The 19880-nt window shown below is 53.9% G+C and overlaps 1 protein-coding gene across 2 annotated transcripts in view; it reads left to right on the plus strand.

The window, feature by feature from the left end:
- The first annotated feature begins 889 nt into the window (after window positions 1-889).
- The window catches only part of LOC136300251 (gamma-aminobutyric acid receptor subunit beta-4), a 76538-nt gene continuing 57547 nt past the window's right edge, over window positions 890-19880 (plus strand). The window contains exons 1-2 of one of the 2 annotated variants that reach the window (XM_066202512.1): window positions 890-1487; window positions 5757-5845. In XM_066202512.1, the coding sequence (XP_066058609.1) occupies window positions 1408-1487; window positions 5757-5845 (169 nt within the window). In that variant the 5' untranslated portion in view covers window positions 890-1407. The remainder of the gene's footprint in view (window positions 1488-5756; window positions 5846-19880) is intronic. The other variant, XM_066202511.1, reaches the window with a different exon arrangement.

Genomic DNA, 19880 nt, shown 5'->3' on the forward strand with positions numbered 1-19880 from the left:
AAGGAGCCCACCAGGCCACTGGGCTCTGTGGCTTGGAGACATTCTGAGTAAATCACCTTATTTTTTATCTCTGTGGCTGCAGGAGGAAGCTCAGCCTGTGCTGATGACAGTGTTTCAGGCAACCACAGCACCCATCAGCCCTCACAGCCGAGCCACCCTTGCCCAGGCACAGCCCCCCGCTTGCCAAATCCCATCACCTTCCCCATCATCTTTCCTGTTTCCATCTCCCCGGGGAAAAAAAAAAAAAAAAAAACAACAACAAAAATCCACCTCAGCAGAAACGCTCATCCATCCCCTCTGCAAGCCAGCAGGGGTTAACGTTGTCAGCCATGACGTCAGGATCCCAATTTGTCCGGAGAGTCCCCCTCCCCAACCACAAACTCCCTCTCTCCTCCCCTCCTCTTGTGACTTTGCAATGAGCAGCAAAACTCCACAGGAGCTGCGGCAACAGCGCTAGGGAGACATCCAGCCCTCCCTGCCAGAGCAGCGCTTTCTGCAGGCAGGGATTGATTTATTTTCTACACATGCATATATGTATTTTTTATTTATTTATTTATTCACCGCGCTGCATTTGCTTTTCCTTTTTTATTTTATTTTTTGTTTTCTTTTTTAGCCTTCTCACGAAAGCCCCAAACCTCCCAAATGACGAGCCTGAGATTTCCCTATAAATAAATTAAAATAACTGCACAGTGGGGCTGGATGGCTTCCCCTTCCCCTATCGGAAAATAAAGAGGAAAGGGGGAGCAAATAGGTAAAATTCAGAATAAAATCATATTGCTCGAAAACTCACACGTCCTCCCTCCCTCCCTCCCTCTCTCTCTCTCTCTCACACACACACACACACACACACACACGCTCTTTCTCCTCCTCCTCCTCCTCCTCTCTGAAGGTGGGTAGCAGGAGCCATGCAACATCTGCAGAACCGGATGGCAAAAGAGCAGGAGGAAAAATAATCCAAGTGGAGTGCTCAGGGGACACTGAGTTGGTTTTTATTTTTTCTTTTTTCTTTTTCCTTTTTTATTTTTTTTTTATTTTTTTTCCCCTTCTTCTTCTTCTGCCGCGTACCTGTGAGATTCGATTTCACATTTTGCTGAGCCCATTTTGGGGCATTTTATTTTTCTTTCTCTTGGGATTTTCTCCATTGCCAGAGGATGTCTCTTGTTGAGAGGATGCTGAAAGGAAGAAGAAACGAATTCTTTGACTGGCACTGAAGGAGTGGGGGGGTATTTTTCCCCCTCATTTTTTAGTTTTTCTCCATTATTCTTTTTCTCTAGGAAATCATTAACTGGGGGGGGGGTTGGTTTCTTTTTTCCCTCCCCCCCTTTTTTGGAGGGGGATTTCAGAAGATCCATCTTTCCTTCCCCTCCCCTCCAAAGATTTTTTTTTTCATCCTTCGTCTTTGTGGAAATGTGGACATTTCAAGCAGACAGATTGAGTGGAATTGTCTCTGCTTTAGCAGCTCTTTGTCTCGCCTGCTGTGCGCAAAGGTAAGGACTGCGATCCCCGGCTGCGGGGACAGCGGGGCTGGCACGGGGCTTGTTTGTCTTGTTTGGGGTTTTCTCCATCGAGCTGCATGTGGGAAAGGGGAGGGGGTTCTCTCCCCAAATCGCTTCCCCTGCCGTCTGCTATTGTTATTCCCCAGCCCGTGCCGTTCCAGGGGGAGGAGGAGGAGGGATGCTCATACGTGAGATGTGGAGCAGACTCTGCGGACGGAGCCCACCTCGCAGAGCGTGTGTGCGCGTCCCCCTGCCCAAGGCGGGGGGAAAATGGCCAAACGAAGGGCTGTGCTGGGGAACATGGTGCCCGCAGGAGCCGCCGGAGCCCCCGGAGCTGCGCTACGCACCCGGCACAGGCTGCCTTGGCCATGCCTGAGCCTGCACACGCAGCCACACTGGCATCCGAGCGAGCTGCGCTGTGCCACAGCCCCGGCTCTGCGGAGCTCCGGGGGCGATGCCCGCGGCCGTGCCTCCGCGCAGATTTACGGCATGCAACACCCTCCTTCCTCCGTGGGTGCCATCCATCCGCATCCCTCCCTGCGTGTGCGCAGCCACCCGTGTGTGTCACTCCACACCTCCGGAGGCGGCTTCACCTGCCCTGCGAGGCGCCGGGGCCGAGCTGAGCATCCCCGGCGTGCTGGGGCCGCTCCCGGGGTACGCCCGGAGCACCGGCAGCGCTCCGTGCGGCCCGGCCAAGGTGTGCGGAGCGCACACACCTGTTTGCTCGCCCATCCGCTGCTCTCACACGCGGGGGGAGCGCTGCCGGCTGCTGCTCGCCCTCCCTTCGCTCCCTCCCTGCGCACACCTGCGGGCAGGTGCGTCTGTCCCTGCGCGGGCGGGGGGAGCGGAGGCATCTCCCTGCTCAGCCATGCACGGGCAGCAGCGCGCTCCCGAGGCGCACACACAGGTCTTGGCAGGGCTGTGGGTGCCCACGTTTGTGTTCCCATAGTTATAAACACGCAGGTCCTCACAAGGCTGTGGGTGCCCACATTTGCGTTCCCATAGTTATAAACACGCACACACACAGGTCCTTGCAGGGCTACGGATGCCCAGATTTTTGTTCCCATAGTTATAAACACGCAGGTCCTCGCAGGGCTATGGATGCCCACATTCGTGTTCCCATAGTTATAAACATGCAGGTCCCTGTGGGGCTCTGGATGCCCACATTTGTGTTCCAGGTCCTGACTGGGCTGTGGGTGCCCAGGTTTGTGTTCCCATAGTTATAAACACGCACACACACAGGACCTTGCAGGGCTGTGGGTGCCCAGGTTTGCGTTCCGGGTCCTGGCAGGGCTGTGGGTGCCCAGGTTTGCGTTCCAGGTCCTGGCAGGGCCATGGATGCCCAGGTTTGTGTTCCAGGTCCTGGCAGGGCTGTGGGTGCCCAGGTTTGTGTTCCCATAGTTATAAACATGCACAGGCGCAGGCGCGCGCCCACCTTGCCCGCACCATTCATGCGTGGTCCCACTGTGTGGGGACACACACACACACAGAGCTCAGGAGGCACTGTCCAAGCAAATATGTGTCATTTAAAGCCCCCAGCAGCCCCCTTTGCTCAGACGTGTGCCCTCGCACGTGTGTTTGTACGTCCAGCACTGATTTTCACCCGGAGTCTGTGTGTGTGTGTGTGTGTGTGTGTGTGTGTGTGTGTGTGTGTGTGCACAGCTCGGAGACAAAACACTCTCCATGTGCACAAGCCTCCAGCTACTCCTACACACCCCAGCCAGCAGCACGGGGTGCTGGGATGGAGATGTTTGGCTGCAAGTGTACGTGGATATGCAAAGCACATGCCCGCTGACACAGAATCAGGGGCACAGCGCTCCGAAATTCAGATCACAGGCTGGCTGGATGTGCTCCCCGAGCGGATGCAGACCCACATTTGCCAGGAATAGCACTGGCATGCAGCTGCTCGCCCACAGCTGGGCAAATGCATGACTTGCCTCCTCAGTGGGAGGGACGTGGCTTTTTGGATCAGAGGGAGCGCTGGGAGGCAAAAGACCTTGTCCTTAATCATGATGGTTTATTCCCTCACTAGGCCAACTTGTAGCTGGTGAGGAGGGAAGAGTCCCCATGGCCCTCTTCCCACTCTGTCCCTTTCTGCAGGGCCCCTGACACATTGTTTACTGTCTCTACCTCAATTTCCCTGCTTATATTAACGAGGTAAACACTGATTCGTGAGTTTATGCACTGTAGGAAGCCAAACAGAGGTGTCTAAATCCCTTGAGAAATGCAGTGTCCACGTTATGACTATGGAAATCTGTGTACCTAGGAATGGGTGTCTGGAGATGAACAAATGCTGGGAGCACACTCTCAGTCCTCAGTGACAGGATTGTGTTTTGCAGGCTGCAAAGCCTCACACACCTGCAGAGAAATCCACAGATGCAAGTGGACCTGGCAAGCCCAGACACGGTGTTGTGAAAGCGCGCACCTGCACACACCTCTCTGGCCTTTTCACAGTGATTAAAGCCGAGCTGTAGCACTCTCAGGAGCACACTCAGGAGTGGAGCTCAGACCCCTTCCCCTGCCAGCACAAGGGCTCGTTGGCTGTCCGTGCAGCAGAGCTGGGTGCTGTTTCACATTTGCACATCCCTGTCCTGCTGAGGAATTCCTGCACATGCAGAACCTGCACATCCAGAGCCCTGAGAGCAGCCCAGGTGCTCCCTTGTGCTTCCACCCACACCCCTAGGGAGAGCCTGGGCACCAGGGAACCCAGCCTCAGGAGCCCACAAATTCCTGCTGCTGTGTTCCTCATAAACTGTGTCCGCAGTCCAGCGCCTCATCACACCCCAGCAGAGCAAGGCTGCACCCACTGTCACCTCCAGCCACCTGCAGTCACCTGCAGCCCCTGGCTGGGATGTGGTCACACACATGCACACACATCTGTGCATGTTTTAGAGCTGCAGCCAGTGCTCTCCTGTGTCCATGTGTCTGTGTGCACAGGCAGATAGTCCCTACACGCTCCGTGCAGCCAGGAGAGCACGCCTGTCTGTCTGTCTGTGCGTGTGTGCAGACACACGGACATGCCAGCGGCAGCGCCGGTGTCCAGGCAGGCACGGGGCTGGCAGGCAGAGGCAGAGGCAGTGCCGTGGTGCAGCTTTCCAGGTTGACTGGGATGGATGTGGGAGGCGGTGTTGACAGGGAGACATGCTGTTGTGGTGGGTGACTGCAAAGAGCAGCAGTTGTCAGCGGCAGGGTCTCCATTCTCATGCAAAGCAGGGGACGAGGGTGGCACAGAGGCTGGGTATTCAGGCACAAAACCCGATTTACCCCGCAGCACTGAACAGGTCCAGTATTTTTAGCATCCCTTGCTTTCCGGTCTCCTACCTTCGGTTTCGGTTTGGCCTTTGGGCTGATTTCAGAAGGAACTCCCTTCTTGCTGCGACGGCCGGGTTGGTGTTAGGGAGGATATCTGCCCCCTCTGCGTGCAGGGTAAAGGCTGGGAGGGAAAGGATTGCTGCTCTGGCACACAGAGGGGAAGATGGACTCTCCTTCCCTGTCTCTGCCTCTTGGTCTGCGTTGCTAAGAAGTCACAGTGATGCTGAGTGACAGAAAGTGAATTTTTGCGTGGCAAAGATCAGCCGTGCATTGAGGCCACGGGAGAAGAAGGAGCATTGTTTTCTCGTTTCCTTCAATAACCTGAAGAGAGCCCTGGGAGCAGTGAGGAGCAGAGGTCGCACTGGGGTGTGTGACACTGCAGGGTGCCCCCGGTGTAGTGGGGACCTTGGGACATGCCAAGGCTGTGCTGGGTGATGTAAGAGCTGGAGCAGGAGCCCAGCTTGGCTGAGGAAGGGGAGTGAGAGGCTGCAGCTGCCCCATGCACAGCCCGGGGGGCAGAAAGGACAATTTCTGTTGGTGCCCCCTCTGTGGGCAGGGCACAGGGAAGCCCCCCAGATGTGTGGGTCAGTGACCAGGGTGCTCATTGAGGGGGGCGGCAGCAGGACGTGGGGTGCTTACACCAGAAGGACACCAGGGGATAGAGCTTGGGGTGTCCTGGAGTCAGGGTGAGCTGCAGAAGAGGAGCCAAAACACAGCTGAGACTTCTGAGCACCTCCCAGGATGGCTGTGGGGGCCTGTGGGGCTTGTGGGCAGGTGGGGGGCTGACAGCTGTGCCAAGACAGAAGACACGAGTGAGAGAGAAAACAGAGTGGCTCTGCCCGTGGCTGAGGTGTTCTGGTGCCCTGGGGTGTGAAGGATGCTGAGGTACCTGGCCAGGACCTCTGGTGCCATATGGGATGATGACATGTCTCTTCTTTTGTCTTTCAGCCCCTCCACTGGAAATATTTCTGTGGTGAAAGAGATTGTGGACAAACTGCTGAAGGGCTATGACGTCCGCCTCAGGCCTGACTTTGGAGGTACAGTGAGGGCCGGCCGTGGGCAGCGGGGCTGGGATGGCCAAAGGGGCAGGGATGGCCAGAGGGGCAGGGATGGCCAGAGGGGCAGGGATGGCCAGAGGGACAGGGATGGCTCCAGAGGGGCAGGGATGGCCCCAACAAGGTAGGGATGGGCAGCAGGACAGGAATGGCCAGTGGGGCAGGGATGGAAAGTGGGGCAGGGATGGCCCCAGAGGAGCAGGGATGAGCAGCAGGACAGGGATGGCCAGTGGGGCAGGAATGGTCCCAGCAGGGCAGGGATGGCCCCAGAGGGGCAGGGATGAGCAGCAGGACAGGGATGGCCAGTGGGGCAGGAATGGTCCCAGCAGGGCAGGGATGGCCCCAGAGGGGCAGGGATGAGCAGCAGGACAGGGATGGGCACAGGGGCAGGAATGGTCCCAGCAGGGCAGGGATGGCCCCAGAGGGGCAGGGATAGCCTGAAGGGCAGGGATGGTCCCAGCAGGGCAGGGATGGGCACAGGAGCAGGGACAGCCAGTGGGACAGGGATGGCCTGCAGGGCAGGCAAGGCCGGCGAGGAAGGGAAGGCCAGTGGGGCAGGAATGGCCCCAGCAGGGCAGGAATGACCAGTGGGGCAGGGTCTGCTCCGTGTCGGTACCGGCCCCTCGGCCATTCCCAGCATGCCCAGACCACAGGGAGTGCTCCCCTCAGGCATCTCCAACCCCAACCCTCACGTCCTCATGGCCTTCTGCCTACCATTTCTTTCACCCCTCCTGCTTTTCCTTCTCCTCTCGCTGGCTCCGCTCCTTCCACCATCACCCATCTCTGCAGACAGCTGCCTTGTCCATGGTGAGATGTTTCTGGGGATATTTTGCCACCACAGAGACATTCAGCTCTTCCTTTGCTCCAGGCTTTCCTCCATCACAGACAACAAGTCATCCCTCCTCCATTTCTGCTCCCAATGCCAGATATTTTGGCTCTTTTCCCTGCAGAGGGTCGAGGTGATTGCTGGTGGGGTTGCAAAGCTGCTCCCTCAGCAACAGTGAGGCATGAAATATTCCCTGGGCAGCTGGTGGCCTGACTGCCGTTCAGTAGGAGGTGCAAGGGTCTCCAGTTCCTCCCCTGGGGCCTGTGAGCAAACAGGAGAACCACAAGGGCCTGGTGGAGATGAAATATGGAAAATCTTTGGGCACTGTCGTGTTCCCGGGTCCAGTTGAGGTCTGTTCCTTGGAGAGGAGCAGGCACTGGAAAAGCAGTGAAATAGGGAGGGGGATTTGAGGACTTCTGAGCTCAGCCTGCCAAGCTTGGCTGTTTTAAATCTTTTCTGGGTGATTTCCTTTTTCCTCCTCATGGGGAGATGCGTCGGGCTGGGGGATGCTCAGCCCACAGCGGGACACCTACACGTCAGAGTGTCCCTCTCCATAGGACCGATGGGAAACAGGCTCATGCCTGTGCTCTCGGGGGAGAGGCCAGGGACAATTATTTAGTGGTTCAAGGGAGCAGTTTTCTCCCAACAGGGCTGATCCATAGTTCCTAGGAGCTGGGAGTGGAGGAATATCCTCACTGATTTCATCAGGTTTTGAAGGCACCCCAGTGTATACCTGCTTGCCACAACCAAACCCGTCTCTCCTTGAAGCCTCTGGTTTCCCTGCACCTCACCCAGCCCTGCCCCATGCATTGACCATGCCGTGCCCTTCAGCAGACACTCCCCTCCATCCCCACGAACACCGTCCCCACCGCCCTCATCTCCTTGTTCTACCCTGTGGTGGAGCAGGGGCTTTCAGGTGGCAGCAAAAGCTGCTGGACCCCGGCCTCGGGGGGGGCTCTGGGGTGGGGGAGATGATGCCATCCCTCCTTAGTGCTCAGGAGCATCTGGGAGGTCAGGCAGTGCAGTGGGGAGACACTTTGGATGCAGCATTCTGCAGGCAAACCGGGCTTCCAAATCTTCCCTCTCTCCTTTGGACGTGGGATAGGGCTGGCTTTGATTTAAAGGCTCTGCCCAGCAAACATGAAATGTCCCCGTTACCTGGCCAGCCCTGACCATGGAAATTGGTGCAGTCACATTTTATGAGGGGGAGAACCGTGGGGATGACATAAAACTGGAAGAGAAGCAGGGTGTAAAGCCGTGGCAGTGACTGTGATATGGGAAGCAGGAGGTGAGCTGGCTCTGCAGAGTCACGGAGCAGAGGGAGCCGTGGGCTGGGGGTCCAGCGGCTTTTGTTTCCTGATTCCAGGTGCCCAGGGCACCCAGGACAGGGCCCAGCCCTTCCTTCAGTGCAGGGCTCTGCTGACCCTGCCAGATGTGTGTGCTGCTGGAGCTGGGTGAGGCAGGCACTGTGTCCTCCCAGGCTGCGGGATGGATGAGGCTGGGCAGCCATGGCATTTGATTTGATTTTACTCTGAATTTCCACAGTGCAAGCTGCACTTCTCTTCACTCAAGCAGAGAAATGGAATTAAGACCATAACCCCCTTCCCTGTAATCACCTCACTGTTGCCCTTCACCCTTTCTTGTCCTTCCCTTTGCTCATGAGAGCAAGGTCCTAGTGGGGAGCACTTTGGTGCTCCTGGTGCAGGGATGCTCAAACTATCAGCACCCCTGGCTCCCTCCCCCAAGGACAAGCTTATCCAGGCAAAATTCCTGCAGCATTTCCAGCTGGGCTGGCACAAGGGTCTGGAAGCTGGAGATCGTGTTACAAGGCTGGTGGAAAGGGGTGGGGGGTTTCTGGTACCGCTGCTGTACCCAGAGCTCCCCAGTTCTCTGGGGTTTTGGATCAAACCCATTTCCCGGTGAAATCCAGTGGGATCATGCCAGGAGGTGTCTAACCCTGTGTGGCTCCCAGTCCATCCACAGTCCCGCTGTGGAGAGGCTGAAGTTCTCCCCAGTGGGTTGTGTGGAGCTGGCACAGCCGTAGGACCCACAGGAACAGCATGAAGATATGTCAGGGGAGCCTCAGGTTGGGTATTAGGAAAAGGTTCTTTCCCCAGAGGGTGATTGGAACCTGGAACAGGCTCCCCAGGGCTGCCAGAGCTCCAGGAACGTTTGTACAATGCTCTCAGGCACAGGCTGGGGTTGTTGGGGTGTCCTGGACAGGGTCAGGAGTTGGACTGGATGGTCCTTGTGCATCCTTTCCTGCTCTGGGTATTCTGTGATGAAAAAGGCACAGTTTGGACAAAGCCCTGGGAGCCGTGTGTGTGCAGCCCTGCTGTCTCCCAGGGACGTGTGGGACTGGACTGAGCTCCAGTTCCAGTACCCTGACCCTGGTTCTCCAGGGCTGCCCTGTGCTCTGCCTGGGCTGTCCTGCCGCCCCTCCTCTGCCTTCCAGCTGGGCACAAAGGGTGTGAGCCCTCTCTGCAGGGGGAGGTGATCCCACCACACAGCTGGGCTGAGCTGGGAATGGCCAAGGTGGCACCTCGGAGGGGCGGCAGGTCCTGCTGGGGGCCCTGTGCCCTAAAGGAATGTCATGGAGCTATCTCGGGGCTAGCCAAGGGTGCCCAGGGGGTCTGGCTGGACAGGCAGCTGCCTGCCCCAGTGGAGAGGGCTGGAACAAAGCAGCTGCCACTGAGCTGCCCGTGAACCAGGGGGAGCTGTGCCTCTAAAGCCAGAGCCTTCAGCTCTCTGTGGCTCAAGGATGAGGCGCTGGGGGCAGGAAGGTCCCAGCAGCCAGTGCTGGCTTCCCTGGAGGTGTGGACACAGCAAGGCCCTTTCCAGACAGATCCCCACGTGAGAAATGCGACCCACAAATGTGATGAACCAGTCTGGCTTCCCTGCCTCCCTTCCCTGGTCTCTCCTGCCTGCTTTCCCCACGTTTTCCTCCCGCAGCAGAGTTTCCTTCTTGCCATCCACATCAGTGGCCGTCACCCTGCCCTGTCCCCACCCTCTCAGCCTTGTGGACAGTGTCCCACCTCCACACCCTGGGGCGCCTCCTCCATGCACTGCTGCCTGTGGAGCAGGAGAAACTGGGAATCCTTTGGATGTGGGAGAACCTGTTCCCATGTACCGTGGTGAGGCAGTCCTTGCCCCTCACAATCTTTCTAAAAAACCCCCAAGGCTCATCCCAGGACCCCCACCCTGCCCAGGATGTGGTGCTTCCACAGCTCCAAATACAACTCGCGCCTCCCCAGTCCTCTTTATTTTTTTTTTTTTTTTTAAGAGAAAGACAACTCTGCCTAATGCCAAAAGGAGGACAGGCCTGCTGGGGATTGCAGTTCACTTTTTAATTTTGAGATGCCTCGTTAGCTCTGGGCCGAGCTGAGTGGCTGAGAAGCATCAGCCACTCGCTCTCCTCCCTCTCCCCCACCGCCTTGGAAACCCATCAGGCCGCTGAGCAGGTCGGCTCTCAGGGGTGGGGCTGTGGCAGTGAGTGCCATGTGCTCACCTGGGGACCTTGGATGAGCGAGGGGACACCGAAAGGGAAAGCTGGAGCCGTGTGGAGATGATGGAAAAATCTGGGAGCCATTCCACTGGAAAGCCACGCTGGTTAGGTGGGAGCAGCCTGAGAGACTGTCCCCAAGCCCTGGAGTGTCACACCGTGCTGGAGAGGTGTGGGACAGAAGGGATCATGTCAAACAAGTCTAAAGGGTCTGGCCAGGGCTGTGGAGTGGATCTGGAGCAGCCTTCAGGAGGGTGTGCAGGGAGGAGCAGGATGCAGCAAAGAGGGAGATCTTTGTGCTGGTACTGCAAGGCCAGCAACAAGGCAGAGAGAGGGTTTTCGGCTTTGGGACAGCACAACGTTCTCACAGGGACATCAAATCACAGGTGGGTGGCATCCAGCTGGCCCTGAGGGATGGACAGGCTGGGGGGTGATTTATACAGCACACTAATCACACCATGAGGCAAGCAGGATGTTCCCAGGTTTGGGACTGGGTGAGCAGGGGATGCTGCAGATAATGTCTGGGAATCATTGCAGAACTGTGGGCAGAGAGCTTTCAGAGCAGTGCCCGGGCTCTTGTAAGTGCTCTTAGGCACTCACTTTCAGAAGCATTAACTCCATAGGAGAAAAAAAGGAGGGAAAAAAATGGGAAAAAAAAAGAAAACTAAGATCATATTTGCCCCAGGGTAGAGAAGGCAATGAAGGAATGGCAGGAAGATCCCACTTGAGCCCAGTGACTCAGCTGCTCTCTGTTGGTGCAACGTTCCCAGCCCAAAACTTTACAAGAGTTCCAAGCAGATGGCTCTTGATGGTTTTCCAGCATCAGTTGCAGGTCTTGGTAGCCAAAAGCAAGGTGAGGGCACTCTCTGCTTCTTGCTGCCAGCCCTCCTGGAGTGCAGGGGTCCTGGGGTTTCTCCTGGGGAGTGTGCAGGGGTCTGGAAATGCCTGGGGAAAACAGAGTGACCCTGAAGCCCTTGGGATTGCACAGTAAATCCTGGGTTTTCATGCCTGTGGATCCAGCGGCTTTCCCTGACCCCTTTTTAGTTCAAACTTCCCTATGGAAAATGAGCACTTGAGGGGTCTGGGGTTGGAATGAGCCTGTGTCCTGCTCCTCATCTGCTTTGTGCCATGGATGACATGTCCCAGCTCTTGTCCCCCTCATCTGGGATGTCCAAACCCCTCTTTGCAGCAAAATCTAGGCCTTGCTCCTTCCTGTCCCCTGCCCCTCCTGCTCTCAGCTGCTCTCTGCTCCGTCACACCTCCGCCCTTCTGAGCAGCCAGCCCTGCTTCCATGTCCTGTTTATTCCAAATTCAGTGGAGCTGGGGGTGAAATCCTCAGCCTTTCCCAGTGTAACAGCATCACTTGAAAGCCAGAATTGTAAAAATAAATGATTGCTGATGCATAAAGTGTTGCAGTGAAGCATCATCCGTGGTTCAGGGCTCCAAAACTGGCGGGGCTGAGCGGCTGCACAAGATGCAGCAGGGGATGGGGCTTGTGTTATTTCCCTGGCCCACTGCTGGGAAACAGCTGCTCTTAGTGGTCCTGTGCTGGAAGGAATGGGAATTCGGTTTCTTCCATGGTCAAGGCTGGTGGTACTGTTCAAGCCTTCCCGAAAACCTGTTTTCGACTGCACATTGGGAGGTGTTTTTTTTTTCCAGGCAGCTAGCTTGCTTTGGATATTTGAAGGGGAGGGGGGAAATTTTAGGAAAAATGATTCAGAGGTTTCTGAGAACAAGCCAAAACATGTACATGCTGGGTTTTTTTTCCTGTCCTGAAATGTTGGGGGATGAAACCAGTGGCACTTAGTACAGGGTTGGCCCCTGGGCATGTGGAGCAGGTGGGTCCCTGGGGCCACCAGGCACCTGGCTGGCACAAGAGCTGTGTCCCCACTGCCTCTGGTGCCGGGGAAGCCCCTCAGAGCAGTGGTGCAGCTGCAGGAGGACCAGGGTGTGGGGCTGAAAGAGCACAGTCTCCTGTGCTGCCTGTCTGGGGGGCCACAGGAGCTCCTCACCTGGTGTCAAGGCTTTAGTTCTCAGCTTTCCCCTCCTCTTCTGTGGCAAAAAAAAAAAAAAAAAAAATTAAGTCTCAGAGCAGCCAGATTAAATTTTCTTTTTTCTTCTGAGATGCCTTGAGCCAGCTCTTTTGGGGCAGGAAACTGAGATTCAGCAGGAAGGCTCTGGTCCCACCAGGGACAGCTCCTTCCCTGCCCGCAGGACTTGCCCAGAGCTGGGCACGAGGTGAACCTGAAATGCTGCACTTCACAGAGCCTGGAAATGTCACCCTTCTGTCCCCATGCTGTGGCTGGGCAGAAGAGCAGCTCTGGGTTTGAAAACGGAGGGGTAATTATGGATCAGGCTGGGGAAGGGAATTAATTGAGGAAGGAGAGACAGAAGCTGTCAGGGAAGTCTGTAAACCCCAGTGTCACTCAAGGCCAAAGGAAAGGTGGACTCCTGCTAGGGCTGTCAGAAGTCCCACTTTCCCTCCTGAACAAAGAGCATTAAGAAAAGGCCATTCTTGGTCAGTAAAACTGGCTGCAGCTGTGCAGCCCTCACCTCCTCCCCAGTTTATGTGACTTCTGGCTCCAGACCATGGGTCACATCCTCTCTAGGGCTAATCCAGAAGGAAGATGACAACCTCCTGCTGTTGTGTCTTACTTCATTAACTGAAGTGGCAGGAAATGAAAGGATCCCGTCCTTCTTGGGACATATGTGGATGTTAACACATTGCCACATGATGGAATTTCTATTTTTTTCCCTTTGCTCTTTTTATACGAAATGCGTGCTGCCAAAAGGACTTGGAGGCTGTAAAGTCAGACACACAAGGCTTCGGAAAAAAAGCCAGAATTGGGGTTTCTCCGGGGATCTATATTTGGTCCCCTTGAGAGGGTGCATCAGGAGGCAAGGTCCGAGAGTTGCTTCCTCCTGAGCAGCCCCACGGAGCACACTGAGATGCCATTTACACATGGAGCTGATTTTTCTCCTTCCCTTCACTCCGGAGGGGGGCAGGCTGGGGGCATGGCAGTGGGGACAGCTGAGGTGGCCACGGCAGGTGATTAGGGTGGGTTGAGGTGATTGTCTGATGCAAAGCCTGGGACTGAGCACCCAAAGTCCACCTTGGACTTGTTCTTTCCTGGCTGTTTTGTGCCCAGACCTGCTCTCCACACGGCATCAGCTGTTTTTATGATTGCTGCCAAGCACACCAGGACAGCAGGAGCGTGTTCACACCTCTCCCCTGAGAAGCCCAAGGTGTCCCCTGCTGAGGGGTGCCCAGTGAAGGTGGGATTTTCCGGGATGCTCAGCAGCACTGGAGCCTGTTTGGAGCACAGCTCCTATTGATTTCAGCCACAGCTGTGAGCGCTCAGGCCCAGTGCCCCGAGAGAGAGACACACAGAGTTCACCAAAACCCCTGAGCTGCAGCAGGATGGAGCACACGAGAGCCCTGTGACACATCCAGTCCTGAAGAACAGGGCTCAGCCACAAAAACATTTTCCCTTCCCTGTGGGCTTCCCCCTCACTCACTGCAGGGCAGGCAGGGACCCCACTGTCAGCACTGCCCTCCTGCAGATCCATCCTCTATCAATCAAGGAAAAGGAATGAGAAGGATGCTGGGGACAGTTTAATTAAGAACTGGCTCCATGACATCCATTCAGCAGTGGGCATGCTTCCACCTAACCTTCATCCATTTTGTTTTCCTCACGATTTTGCTCTTGAGTGCAATAGTATTTTAGGATATTAGACCAGGCCCTTCCTCCAGTGTGGCAGAGCTTGTGAATCTCTTGCTGCACATTGAACACCCTTGTGCATTCACGTGTGGCCACCCTTATTATCCTCCTTCCGAGACAGGGAACCCTGGCACAGAGCAGTGGAGGCAGTTTTGGGAGAAGACAGCAATGGAGATGAGCTCCCCTGAGTCTCAGCCCAAAACTGGCCTTGGGTTTCTGAGCAAGCTTTGTGCCTGCCACAGAGCTGTGCCTGCTTTTCAGGATTTGGTGTCCAGTGGGGAACATGAAGTTTTGCTGTCATGCATTCCAGTGTACTTCCACTGGAACTGGAGGAGGTGTTGATTCTCATGCTTTTGCCCAAGCCTGTGTGGGATAAATGCATCTAGTTTCCCCTCTCCTTCCTTTTCCCCCTTGTCTGGCGCAGTGTCTCCCTGCAGCTCTGCTCAGGCCCTGACACAGCTGCTCTTCCAGTCCATGGCAGGGCACTGGGCTGGCAACGACCCCTCAGAGATCTCTCTTAAAACCAAGATGACATCATCATTTTAACTAAGCTTTTATTCCAGGAATTTTGCCTCCACCCTTAGTCATAGATTTTTTTTTTACATCAAGAGGCAATGCATTCGAGTTACTGGTTAGCAGAACAATTCCAATACTTCTTAATTAATTAGCTGACTAAAGGCAGATTGTTGTTTAAAGCCAGTCTGGAGGATGTTTGCCACATCACCTGGACCCATGTTCCTCCCTGACAAACATCTACGTAACACTCACCATTTCTGAGATTATTCCTGCCAGTAAACTTGCCTTCGAGGGGCTGCCACTGAAAGCAAAATGTGAAAGGAGTGTAAAATCCATTAGTAGAAGTCCTTTTGATTACTCAAAATATCTTCCCACCGCCCTGGAGCTGTTCATGAGAGCAGCTTTACATACCTGCATTGTTCATCTCCTAAGACTACCGGTATCCCAGTTAGGCAGAGAAGTATTTTTAATCCATAGAACACAAAATAGAAAAGCCAAGGAATGCGCTGTAGTTTTAGTGCTGTGTGAAGGAGACTCTGTGTATGCGTGTCACTTTTCTCACCTATGTCTGGTTCAAAGAAAAGGAGTTGGAGGCTGTTACAGTGTCAGGCTGGCTGGATGTAAGAGGGTTTTTTGGTGGTACTGACAGTGCTCGGTCTGTAAAACCCATTCTTGCAGAGAGCCCTTGCTGGAGGTTTTTATATCTTGAGATTTCATGTGAAGTATCATGCGCTTGTTAAAGCATGACCAGGAACACGGACAAGACAAAAGATGTGTTTAATGAAGGCACAAGGTCTTTCAGAGGAATTGACATCTCCTGTGTGAGAAAGAGCAAGGTTGGATGGCGGAGCCCAATAGCACAGATTTAACAGGTCAGTTAAACGGGTTTTCTGGAGATCCAGGGGTTGATCCTGTTCCCATGAGGTGGAAGGAAGCAGAGCTCCTCTCCCTTCCCCCTGGGATGTGGGAGCACCTCTGTTTGCTTTGAGCAGAGCAGGAATTTCAGCCTGGCTTGGTCAGCACTGATCATACCATTCCTATGGGCTGTTTTTCTGTTGTGGCATTTACCCCTGGTTCTGTGTCAGAGCTAAAAACTCTTCTTTTCCTCTGATCTTTCCCCCCCTCCCCTTCCTGTTTCTCCTGTTCTTTGCAGGCCTGCAGGAATAGTGCTGTTAAATAATTGTGCTTGTGACAGGGGTGAGCCTCAGCCCAACCCTCGGTGCCCAGAATTCCCCTCCCTAGACCTCAGGACCTCTTAGTTCAGCTCTGGGATGGCTCCGAGTGTAGTTCTAGAGAAGAGAGACTCTGTAAAATTACATCTTGTTGTTCCATATTTATTCTCCCTCAGTGGTTTCCATGTCAAACTTGCTCAGTTTACCAGTCAAAACAAGATATTTCTACCTGCCAGCTCTGCCAGCTCAGCCTGGGCTCTGGAAATCAAGCTGTGCTCTCTCTGCCCTGGACATCATCACTCGCCAGAAAGGATTCTCAAATCAGGGCTGAGCTGGATGTGATGTTGGGTACGCACAAATACAATTTGTTCTCAGGCGGTATGAGGGGCACAGATACCAGCAAGGCTCCTGTGCTGTGCAAATAATGACCAACAAATCTTCCCCACCACCTGGGGAGCATGGGACACCACTGGGGCCATTTTACACCTCGGGCACACCCAAAGGGGGAAGAGTTTTGGGGCTGATGACAAAAACCCACAGCAGCACCAAGAATGGCAGTAGGAAGCTCTGCTACCTGCTATTCTCTTTATTTGTGAGAACAGACCTAAGCATCTCCTGAGCTCTGGACACCTTTCCTCCAGCTGTGGTGTCCTGTGGAATCCCCACAGGGAGCAGGCAGGTGGGTCCACTTCGTGCTGCAGAGAAATGTCATGGTATAGCCATAGGAAAGGCTCCTAATTAACGGGCATTAATCTTGTTCACAAATAGCTCCCCTTCGGATGGATGAGGTTGAAAGACTTCCCTCAGCACTCCATCCGAGAAAACCTGAAATTCTGTAAATCTGATCATTGGCAAAATGTTTTAAAACCCACTACACGTGGCAGAAAATACATTTACTGTGTATGATCACACACACAGAGTAGGAAAACCAGGCAGGGTATCCTGCACTGCTTTCAGCTTTCACTCTTGGGTTTCTGCAGTGAATGTCCTAGGGGCTGTTGGCAGGAGGGGACACCAGAGCCTTCCCTGTCCCTGTGTGAGGCTCCACTCTGAGCCTGCAGAGCCATTCCAGCCACTAACAGCCACGCTGGGCTTTTATCTGTGACACAGATAAAGGGTGACTGCCTTGGCTCCTGAGACACTTTGTCACCCCATGCTCACATTTGGGACAGCTGAGCTGGGAGAACACCAAAGTCCCCTTTCCCTTCCACAGCTCAGAGCCAGGGTGGTTCTCTGGCCAGCAGGTCTTTCCAAACACATCTCCTCAGCTACCTGGAGGGCACGGTAGTCCCAAGTTAGTTACAAGAGTTCCAAGCAGATGGCTCTTGATGGTTTTCCAGCATCAGTTGCAGGTCTTGGTAGCCAAAAGTAAGGTGAGGGCACTCTCTGCTTCTTGCTGCCAGTCCTCCTGGAGTGCAGGGGTCCTGGGGTTTCTCCTGAGGAGTGTGCAGGGGTCTGGAAATGCCTGGGGAAAACAGAGTGACCCTGAAGCCCTTGGGATTGCACAGTAAATCCTGGGTTTTCATGCCTGTGGATCCAGCGGCTTTCCCTGACCCCTTTTTAGTTCAAACTTCCCTATGGAAAATGAGCACTTGAGGGGTCTGGGGTCGGAATGAGTCTGTGTCCTGCTCCTCATCTGCTTTGTGCCATGGATGACATGTCCCAGCTCTTGTCCCCCTCATCTGGGATGTCCAAACCCCTCTTTGCAGCAACATCTAGGCCTTGCTCCTTCCTGTCCCCTGCCCCTCCTGCTCTCAGCTGCTCTCTGCTCCGTCACACCTCCGCCCTCCCTCCTGGGCTGGAGTACATCCCCTCAGCTATCTGAGCACTTCTTGCTGTTCTCTTACACCCTGTGAGATGATTCCTGCTCCCTTTGAGGAGCTTGGTGCTGCTGAGCCCACAGCAGGTGATGTCTCCAGGCTGGGGGAACCTTGTGCCAGGGGAAAAGCCACGTCCAAGGGCTGCACTGGGCAGTTCAGTGGGTGGTACATAAAAAAGGGGGGGCCCGTGGCAGTGGCAGAGCTCTGGGTGTAAGACCAGAAGCTGTCAGGCCCGGAGAGGAGGTCACCCAGGTCACAGGTGTCACCTGGAGAAGGCCTGCAGGAAAGCTCACTCTCCTGGCCTCTGGAGAAGGATCTCAGCTTGGCAGGAAATTTTTGGCAGTGAGGGTAGGCTATGAGCTGAATTCTTCTCCTTATCCTCCTTTCACAGCAAAAATAGAACATTTATCACAAGTTCCCCTACATGTTTTTCTTCCCTATTGCACACTAGCTCCTTGCTAGTATTTGAAGCTCCAGCAAAAAGAAATTGATGAGTACTCAAGTTAATAATGTGTGCTTATTGTGTTGATGAATTGCTGGAGATGAATATATATGTAAAAGCTCTGCAAGATTCACTCATCCATGCATCCTGAGTGAAAGCAATTATTTTGGTGAGCAAATGAGACTTAGTTTTATGTCTTAATAAAGAGGTTCTGGGCTAAAAGGCAACTTTTGTCCCGGACATTATTGCAAATCAAGTCTCACTGAAATAATGGAAGCACTAGCACTGGGGGCAATCTTTCAAAAGTGAACATCTCAGAATTCTTTTTTCCTACTAAACTCTTGCAATTCTTGGTTACCACTGAATTTCCTATGATCTTCTCTGTCTTCAGGCTGTGGAGAAAAGGGCAGGACCACCTGAACAAAGCACACCCAAGAGCCTCAGAAACTGAGGGGTAAAAGACTTATCATCCCATGGATGGCATTTGGAAAGGGGGAGGCTTGTTTTTATGTGTGTGCTTTGTTTCTCGTGATTCCTAACTGAGATAGGAATTTAATGTGAATGTAATGATATTTTCAGGCCTGACTCATTTCATTGTTTCAATACTTGCCCTGTAAATTGTCCTGTCTGCCCCTGAGCATAAACCTTGGCCATGGTGCAAGTTTAGCACCAGGTCCCAACCTGGCCATCTTCTCCCATTGTTTTTTTTCCCCACATGCTGGGGATGTCCAACTGGATCCAATCCAGGAGTTACATCCTTTAGAGACAAGAGTCTGTAAACAGCAATGAGGCGGTGTGACTAACTCATAAAAAAAAATTGAAAACAGGGAGGAAAAAAAAAAGGAAAACACCTTGTTGTTGTCACTTTGATAAAAATGACAACTCCAGGTATTTTGTTGTTGTTACAAACAACTTCTAAGACAGAGAAACAGATCTGATGTGAACAGAGGAGCTTGTGTTAACCCATTTAAATTAATTTGGCTCAGCTCATTTGCAGCTAAGGGGATTAGATGGCTCAGGGTTTGGCAACAACGTGTAAAAGTGTTTTCCCAGACAGGTCATTTCCTGCAGGCCAGGTCTGCAGTTGCTTTGGGGGAGGACATTTCCAGGGCACACATGAGAGAGGATCCTCCATGGAGAAAAAATTCACTGTTCACGTGTCAGGGCAGCCTCAGCGCTGCAAAGCTGGGTCAGCACCTTTGTGCCCTGAGTGGGCAGGTGAGAAGTGAGACACTCCAATGGGCAGCTCGGGAGAAACTTCCCCAGCTGCCAGGCAGGGAAAACTGCTGAATGACCTCACTGAATGAAAACTGCTAAATGGGGTGTCCTGGCAACCCGACCTGAGGGCGTGGAGTGTCCTGTGGACGGAGGGAGTGGCTGTGATGCCTTGGGAAGGCTGAGCTGGAACAGAGACCGGACAGAGCTAGAGAATAAAGTAGAGATTTATTGAAAGGCCTCCAGGGTACACCTTGGACAGGACAAGAGCCTGGCCCAGGTTACAGCCAAGGTGGACCCAAAATGGTCACAAAATGGTTGAACTGTCCCAAGGTCTCACACTTTTATAAGTTTTGGTCTATTTGCATATTGGGGTTTAATTGTCCAATTCCAGCTCCAGGTTGTGAGGTCCCATCCTCCTTGTTCCTCGCTTCAGCCCACCCTTGTTTGTGCTGTTGGGCTGAAAGTCGTCCTTGGTGTGCAGCAGGAAAAGGATTTGTTTTGTGTCCCTGCTGTGTGCAGAGCTGAGTGACACTGAATGTGAGCTCAGAACTGCACCCCTGGGCAGCACAGAACCTGAAAAACATAAAAGGGGAAACTTAAGGCATCAGCGGGATGGGACGGGATGGGACGCGATGGGATGGGATGAATGTCCCACATTTGGCAGCACCACCCCTGCCATTGGGGGTGGTTTGGCTGTGAAGAGGAGGGTGGTGCTGTAGTTTTCCAGGTATTTTGCTGCACTCCTACCTCCTGGCTCTGCAAGGAGTGTTATTGTGCTGGGGGAGGGATCCCAGTGCTT

The sequence above is a fragment of the Chamaea fasciata genome, unplaced genomic scaffold, assembly GCF_029207755.1.
Source record: "Chamaea fasciata isolate MVZ Bird 193981 ecotype frontalis unplaced genomic scaffold, bChaFas1.0.hap1 SCAF_22, whole genome shotgun sequence".
Lineage (NCBI taxonomy): Eukaryota > Metazoa > Chordata > Aves > Passeriformes > Sylviidae > Chamaea > Chamaea fasciata.